This window comes from Anastrepha ludens, chromosome 2 (assembly GCF_028408465.1).
Source record: "Anastrepha ludens isolate Willacy chromosome 2, idAnaLude1.1, whole genome shotgun sequence".
Lineage (NCBI taxonomy): Eukaryota > Metazoa > Arthropoda > Insecta > Diptera > Tephritidae > Anastrepha > Anastrepha ludens.
In genome coordinates, this window is record NC_071498.1 from 67,816,509 (window position 1) to 67,825,647 (window position 9,139).

At 38.1% G+C, this 9,139-nt stretch overlaps 1 protein-coding gene across 1 annotated transcript; it reads right to left on the reverse strand.

Annotated features, from left to right (window-relative positions):
- Positions 1-6,964: 6,964 nt before the first annotated feature.
- On the reverse strand, positions 6,965-8,839 carry LOC128865354 (uncharacterized). Its single transcript, XM_054105650.1, has one exon. It carries the CDS (start codon positions 8,837-8,839, stop codon positions 6,968-6,970), a length of 1,872 nt encoding a protein of 623 aa, XP_053961625.1. The 3' UTR covers positions 6,965-6,967.
- Positions 8,840-9,139: the final 300 nt, after the last annotated feature.

A 9,139-nucleotide genomic window follows, 5' to 3' on the forward strand; every position in this document is an offset into this window, starting at 1 on the left:
ACAAAACAACAATATTCTACAGCAAAAGAATAATAATTACAACGCCGGTATTATTGTATTGAGATCCATTCGAGTCTCAAATGTGAATCAAGTTGAGAAGAAACTTTTTCTTAAGTTTTCAAACTTAGTTTTTGGCACACAAAGAGCTCACTTTCTTATTGAGAACTCTATTATTCTCTCATGCAATCACTGTTGGCAATCTCTGTTAGAGATTTGAGATATACCCTCATTCTCAACTTAAGCTTAAGCTGATGTCAAACCCAAATGCTTATGGGGTAGTAATTCATTTAAATGTTTTTACATGCATATGCACGCGTATATGTGCAAAAGTGTGGCACTCTAAATCTTACTCGGCGCATATTGCATAAATAAAGTTGATTACAGAATCAGCACAGATTCAGCCACCTACTCTATTCCAGGCAACTTTACTCGCATACTTATATATGTAGTTCAATCAGCTGGGTGTGGATTGCATGCAACGAGGTATCTTGCAACACAACTGATAGTAAAGATTGCTTTGGTTTTCTTTTTAAGTTAGGAATACAAGTTAAATTTTTATTAGACTCGAATGTGTATATGTGTTTTCCTACTTGAAAAGTGTAATGATAAGTAAGACACTTAGAAATGCGAAAGTCGACGCAGCTGTTGAATGTAGTTCAAATTGTGGGCGTCGCATTGCATGGGTTTCCCGTCATTACTGCTGATTCCTAGCCTTAACGCGGTTTTTATTTGAAATGTGAGCCATATTTAATTTTAAATATTCAGAAAGGGAACAAATAGAACCTACAAAAACAAAAAAAAATTAAAAAAAGTTTTAATCGGAGCAGACTCTATTCATTTGACAAACAATATTGAGGCAGATTATGGAGGGGTAAAATACACATTTTAAAAAGTGCTTCAATAACCGCATTATTTTATTTAGTATATCTGGAAAAAATTATCAAAAATCAACGAGAATTTTGAGTCACTTCCGACTTGCACTTTTTTGTACACTTTATTGAAAATTCCGAAAAAATTGTGTAATGCTTTATATGAAAATTGGTCGAAGGTTGAAAAGTTTGCGTAAAGTTTGAAACTTTGACTTATGTGATTTTTATTATAAAAATAAATATTGTAGCATATAGTCCGGGAGCCAGGGGTCATTTTGACCTCGTTATTTCATCCGACAATGGATGAAAAAACCAACCTTCAGCTGGTCCAGTAGCGGTGGGTATGTGCATGGGATGCTGCGAAACGTGTCGAAAAAACATTTTTAACAACTCATTTAATACCGGCTGAAATTTTTTGTGTGTATTATTGACATTTAGTAGAATAAAACAAAAATAGTCAGCTGCGCCGTGGAAGGGGGAAAATACGAAAGCTGAACAGGCGAACTTGTAAAAAAAATGAAAAGTAAAACTACTTCATGCCGATTGAAATTTGTTTACATAATTTTGGACACTTTCGTTATTCGTGAAAGCTAAATCACGTACAGTCAAGAATTTAAGGGTATAAAACCGCAGTTCAAAATCGACTCCTGGCTCCCGGACTAATACTTATATTTTATAAGTGTTAATGTATTTATTTCTATATGGCAATACCTTCTACTTATTAAAATTTAATTTAAAGTTTCTTACACTTCTTCTTCTTTCTTTAAAGTTTCTTACACTTCTCTTTCTTTCTTAATGACTACTAAATGTCTTTTTTCAAACTCTAAATTTTAATTTTCTAATAGGATTGCTTTTGCCTATAAAAAGTCTGCGCGCTTTTGGAAAGAAGACATTCCGTTTGGTAATCGGCGGTGAGCAGAACTTAGGTGACTACCTTTGCAGTGTGGACAGTGTTGGCTGGCCGCTGCAAAACAGGTGTTGCTCTTGCTCGTGCAGCTTAGCTTACTAAACGCATTTGTTTTCCGGAGTTTTTTTCACGGTTAAAAATACAAGAGATATATTTTATAATAAATTAAATTATATTTTATAATAAAATAAATACAACGTTGCAACTGGCACCCAATAAATTGGCCAATTTGCACAATATTCCAAGACGAAGCTCAAGACTGCAAAGCGGCATGGCTGAATCGTTTACAACGGAGCAATTCGAGTGGTTGATGAATTTGGTTCACACCAGCAATGACCGCACAGGAACATTTACCACGTGTAGTGCGCGTTACAATGGTGAGCGTAGTCCAGCAAAAGTGGAAGAGTTCATTGCGGCAATTTCAACATTCAAAGCGGTGGAGAAAATTACTGATGTTGACGGGTGATGCTGCAGAATGGTGGCGTGGCATTAAAGATCAAGCCGCTGATTTTGCTGATGTTACACGTAGACTGCGCGAAAGTTTTTCCCCTTCAAAACCGGCCTGGCGAATTTATGTCGAAATATTTGAGCTAAAGCAACAGAAGAGTGAACCGACGGACACCTTTGTTCTGAAGAAGCGAGCTTTATTTTCGCAGCTAGATGTCGTTCCTGCCGAAGCAGAACAACTAGACATGCTGTTTGGTACGGTGCACGCACAAATCCGGGAAAGAGTAAGCCGACAATGTACTTCATAATCAAGCAGAAGCGCTTAGGAAAATCGACGAACCGACTCTATATGCAGAGTACAAAATTGATACGAGTGATCACGAACCTATTTTTAGTTCACCTTATCGACTCTCTTTCGTGAAAATACTTAAAACAGATGCCAGTGCGCATGCGTTAGATGCAGCTTTACTCCAGGGGGAGGGGAAAGATAAGCATCCCATCGAATACACGAGCCGACTTTCAACTGAAGCAGAACGAAATTATTTCATTAGGTTTGCAATGAACAGCACCAAAGGCCAAAGTACGAGTTTTACTCTCGACGATGTACATCATGATGTTCGGGCAATGGTAGAGAGCGAAAGTTTATTCCACAAATTTCGAGTTACCTTCGAAACATCACTGAGAATTTAAAGTCAGCAAAAGAAATTGAGCAGCGTCTTCAAGACAAAAACAAAACTTTCGTTGATAAACACAGACGTCCCCAAACTAGTTTCAATATTGGTACCGAAGTACTGGTGACAACGCACATTCTGAGTCAAGCAGCACGTGGCATAACAGCGAAATTCGTGCCCAAAAGAGATGATCCGTACGTTATTGTACGCATGAATGGTTCAACCTCGTACGATATTGCATCACGAAAAACCTAAACATTCCGTTAGCCTTTGAAGAAGCGTGGCCGAAGGCCAAAGGGGGAGACTGTAGCATACTTATATAATATAAGTATTAATGTACTTATTTTTACACTGTATATGGCAGTACCTTCTACTTGTTAAGATTTAATTTAAAGTTTCTTACATATATGACAATGCCCTAAAATTGTAATGACTACTAAATGTCTTTTTTTCAAACTCTAAATTTGAATTTTCTAATAGGATTGCTTTTGCCTATAAAAAGTCTGCGCGTTTTTGGAAAGAAGACATTCCGTTTGGTAATCGGCGGTGAGCAGAGCTTAGGTGCTTGCCAATAACTACCTTTGTAGTGTGGACAGCATTGGTTGGCCGCTGCAAAACAGATGTTGCTCTTGCTCGTGCAGCTTAGCTTACTAAACGCATTTGTTTTCCGGAGTTTTTTTTACGCTTAAAAGTACAAGAGTTATATTTTATAATAAATTAAATTATATTTTATAACAAAATAAGTACAACTTTACAATATGTATTTTTATATACAAACTAAATTCTCTATCATCTTTAGATTGATTTGGATTTTTAATCCATTTGTTTTGAATGGCTACAAAAGTGTTAAAAAAGCAAAAAGTTGCATATGAAAGTTAGGCATGGTTATTATCCTATTTTGGAATTTTTATGATCATGCTAAGAAAAGGTTTTAAGTTTGGATACATTTTATATATTAGTTTTTTTTTTTTGTAATTTCCTTTTATGTATTTACTAAATAGTGGGTGGAGCCGCGTCTGATTTTTTAAAATTCGCAATATTGCAGTTCTTTCTTTTTTAAAGTTATCATAATTGTTGTAAATAGTAGGAAGTCGGAAGTCAAGTATCTTGGTGAAATACTTGACCCCAAGCTCCATTGGAAGCTGTACACCATCCTATGTTCGGCAAAAAATGGGGTCCCAAGCCATGTATCGTACTCCGGATTTACAACTTAGTGGTTCTGCCAATTTTGACATAGTTTGGTGAGTAGCTCTTTGAAAGCTATAAATCTTCGACAATAACACCACTAAATAGAGAGAGTGGAGAGGACTGCGTGCCACTGCCGCCCCTAACGTCATTCTTACTTCCCGTTGATTTTAAAGTTCAGAGCGCTATTAGGTTGAAGGAGGTTGGCCTCTGGAAGCAATCTCCTTATCTGTACTTCGTGTAGATCTCGACATACGCAAACTGGATTTTAAGATTTGAGCCAGGACTATATTTCCAAGCAGGCTGGATTAGAAGGCGTGGGGAGAATATATCGCGATATAGGTACCTCTGTTTTCAGGAGCGGTTTTCTTTAAATAAGCCAATATTTCCGTATCCTTTACACTGCCGAAAGCTAGTAGTGTTTTTCTAGCAGAGGTCTTTGCGATCCTACCGGCATGCAAAATGCTTAGGGATCGCTGTTGGGAGGGCGGCATAAATATCTTTTCCGATAGTCAAGCTCCGAAGCTTCCGATCAAGGCCCTGTCGTCGCCATGTTGCATCTCTCTTCTGGTCAAGCCCCTACAGGAGAGGAGGAGGAGATCAATCGTCTCGAATGTGCAGGAAACATTTTTCTTATCTGGGTTCCAGGGCATAGAAACATAGAGGAAAATTAAATTGCCAATGAGCTTACCAGGGAAGGGTCGATAGAACCAATTTCTGCTGTCCCCATTTCAGACATCGATGTCTCCTTGACCGTTGTTAAAGGAAAACTACTCAACTTCTATCTAAAAGAAGCGCAAGAGAGATGGAGTTCTATTTTATCGTGTGCTAACTCAAAAACCCTTTGGTCTCAGTATGACAGAGACAAGACGCTTAGAGTGCGGGGGATCCCACGCCCCCCAATTTCCAAACTTATAGCGATGGTCACCGGTCACTGGGCGATCGGAACTCATACGGAGATGCTTGGACTTCCGTACAACCCCCAATACAGAAGATGTGGGGATCCGACAGGGAAATAAACTATTAACCACTTTCTTTGCAAATGTCCGGGTCTGACTTTAGGCGCTTGAGGTTCCTTAGTGTGCCTTCCGGGAATAGCCTGAGGCGTTTGTCTAGCCTAGATCCCGTTTCGCTTCTCCACTACATCAACAGCACTAAATGACTTTAGATATTTTCTTTTGTCCTTTAAGTTTTTTTTATTAATTTTTCGCAGGTACTAGTCTGCATAACCCGTGCCACTCTTGCCTTCTAACCTACCTACCTACCTTTTATAAATAGAACAACCCCTTTCATAAACTATAACTTGATTTCATCAATTTCTTTTATTAACTTTTTACTCTAAAACCCCATTTCTGTGCACAAAGTGCTTGCAACGCATATGTTATCGTGACTTGCGTTTTATTCTTTTCATAGGCATTGAATTAAAAACGCGTGCTTTACAACACACACCTGTCATAATAAATAATGACGGCATTTTCCTAAATGAGTATTTCATATAATAATCAAACCCACCTCCATCTTTTTAAGGGGAAGTTTAATAAATATTATTCTCTGCTTATGTTTTAAATATCTTATTCCTCTCAAATATAGCAATAAGAAAGCGTGCGATTATGTATTCAAAAATACACTGTAACTTAGTGGATTTGTGTGTGACTACCATTTGGTTGCTTACCGGCCCGAAGTCCACTACGATAATCAAATGTCAAATATTTTAAAACTCCGACAGATAGATTTTTATGAGGAGCTTTTCCAAGGCAGAAATACACTTTCGAGGGTTTGCCATTGCCGGCCGAAGGGTGACCGCTATTGAAAAAACTTGTTCTATCACTTGATGTTTCATGCATGGAGACTCCAACCTGAGCACTTCCAAATGGTGGTCTACGTGACTGACGGGCAACTTAATTGATCTAAAAGCGCGGGAAAACTCCTAAGAAAAGATGATCACAGCTAAATTATACAGATACACCTAGGCCCTTGATTGTGATTTTCGTGATACCACATGGAGGAAGTTGAGTCCACCAATCTCAACAATTGCCTTATGCTGAACTTAGCTACATCCCGCAAAGAATTTCTGTCTTCCACTTCAGAGCAAGTGGTCGTTCGCAAAGACTAAGAAACTACCTTAAGATGTCTGATTCTTCTTTATTCCTGCAGCTTCTTCAAAAGTGTTGTAAGAGGCACTCAAAATTCCGCAAATCTCCCGATAATAATACAAAATATTAGCAGTATTCTGTTGACAAAAATGAATCCAAATCCCAATCCCTTTGTATGCCAGATATTCAACTAATCTTATTGTTTGATAGACACTTTTATGGTCTTTTAGCTATTCTGAATAAGCACTCGCGTCAACTATGTACCAGTTTGAAACCATCCATATAAAACGGAGAAGAATTATTTAAGTAGTGGTTGAGTTTTCTCAGAAGATTGGGGTAATTCAAAAATGTCATTAGCTCACGCTGAGACAATGTTAATTTGCCACCAAAACTATTTGGTTGGATCATCATCGAATTTCTTTCTGTAGGGTATTTTGAAAAAAAAGTGTATGCATCATTAATGAAAAGTCACGGAAAGTGTCTTCAAAATTACGAATACACGCCTCAGTCAAGAAGCGCATATATGTATATCGGACATTGCAGAGTATTTCATACGTATTCTCCAAGCCTACACAATTCTTAATCCAGGTCGAAGCATACCGCACACCCCATGCCTACACCCTTATTACAATAAAAACATCAGCACTTTTCAAATAAACACTGCGTTTTGTGTGATATACAATGAACATTTATCTCAATTTCTCAAACAAAAAATTCAAATCAATAGGAATCATACAATTCAGCAGTTTAGTGGATTGCTCTCACCGAGAACAGCATTTACGCGCATTGCCGGGGCTACGCTTTTGTAATTCTACGAAATTTTCTCCACAGTAGTTCTACCAGAAATGTCAATACACTCAATACCATCCCAACACCATATGCCATCCATACCCATTCAAACTCCTTCAGTGTTAGTACATCGTGCCTCTGCGATTGACTTAAATCTTCAAAATTTATGTGTCCTATCATGACCATCGCAAAGAAAGTATTTTTAAACCAATGGCTTAACAAACCATTTTCACGGGTTCGCAGATAAAAATCACTTAAAAGATCCTTATAAATTGAATTATCGCTTGTGGGTAAACTCAATAGCGACCCCTTTGTGTAATATAGACTTTCAGATAAACGAAATATTGGACGAGCGAAATACTTTTGACGCTCCTCTATTGTTGACCATGCCAAAGAGGACATAGCGTAACCATAACGTGAGTCCATTTTGCGTATATTACTCTGGAACTCCTCAACAGTCTTCGTTACTTTGAATACATGGCTATATTTGTTCCAAAAGTCTTCACCACGGTAGAACTTGAGTTCGGCTATATATGATTCTGGTATTTGTATTTGTATATTTCGGTCGGCAGCTTGTGAAAATTTGTTAATAAATTCCTCGTGTGGTGGTACTGTAAGCCATTTCGCCAAGTTTGTGGAGAAGAAATTGCTCAAGAGGCCTCCCAGCGAAAAAATCAATATAAATATTATTCGTCGACTTACAGACAAATATTTGGCATGAATGTTTGTGGACTGGCAGAGGAGACATCGCAGTAAATCTAGATTCCAAGGAGTTATTAGCAATAACAACAAATTACGATTACAGCGTAAAGTTCTGCGTGCCAACTTTTCTTGCACAGCAGCAATAAGGCATAACAACCAAACGATGACAAAAAGTACAACTATTACAGTAGGGCGAAAAAATTTTATGAAGAATTGATATGTTTCCAACGGTGCTTCCACTGGCAACATGGTTAGATATTGAAAGAACTCGATTGGATAGATATACTCATGTAAATTCTCTTCTTTTTGAGGAGTCGATAAACTTGCGCCCACATCGATCGAACCATTATGCGCTGATTGCAATATCTCTCTCGAGGAGAAAGCACAATTTATAGATGAATTATATTCATCAGGTATTTGTAGCGAAAAGTTATACCTTTCAACGAATGTAGTTATGAAATAACCTATATATCCGGCTAAGTAAGTTTCACCATCTTCGCCCTTTGCAATTATCGTACTTGGCTCAATTTGCTCCACCAATATGCGTAAACTCTTTTTGGCCACATTTGTAAAACGTATCGGGTAGATGTGCGCTGTGGAACGCATGTCGTGAGTTTCCAGTTCGAATTCGGGAAATTGGTTAAAAGAATGATAGATGTGTGTGGTTGCGAAATCCCGATGTATGAGTACAATATCTATAAATTTGAGTTCCTCGCAATATTGGAAAAATTTCACAATTTCCGATTCGGCACTAGATGCAAGATTACCGTTAAAAATAACCAAAGTTCGTCGCTTGCGTAGATGTTGTAGATCCTTCGCAAATTTGAGTACAAATTCCTTATCGGTGAAATTCTTCACACACACAATAGCTAACAGATAGCTGTTGCCTGTGCCACGCACATACACAGGATAGCTCGCGTTGACCTGAAGGAGTGGTAGCGCGAAATTCTCGGGTAACTGCTCATCCACACAATCCGCCGGCTTGTTCCTTAGTAGAAAAAAACCGAAAAATTCACTCTCCTCTTGCATACGCTCCATCAGCTCATGGAATCCACGCGTGAAATCTGTAGTATTTGCCAACATAGTGAAGAAGCGCTCGTAATTGACTGGATTCTTAGCAGCGCAAACACCAGAGCTCCAAGCGCACATACCGAAAAACACAAGCTCACGTAACATAGCGACGAAATAATTGTAAGAAATGGTTCTTTAAGACAATAGCTTGTTGCTTTTATATCCGAGATCGCTGCGACAATGTTTAGCCAAATATTTTTCGTTTTTTTTTTGTGATTTTTGTAAGTCAGAATCGAAAGCCTTAACCACGACAAATGATAACGATTTATTTGTCTATCACGTCATTACAGCCATGATGCATCACTTTTCACTATTGAAGAGCATTCACTTCTGGTCTTATCTGCGTCAAACAAGTCATTCAACACCGGGTATTGTATAACGATGAGTTCTGTTTTACAAATTCCG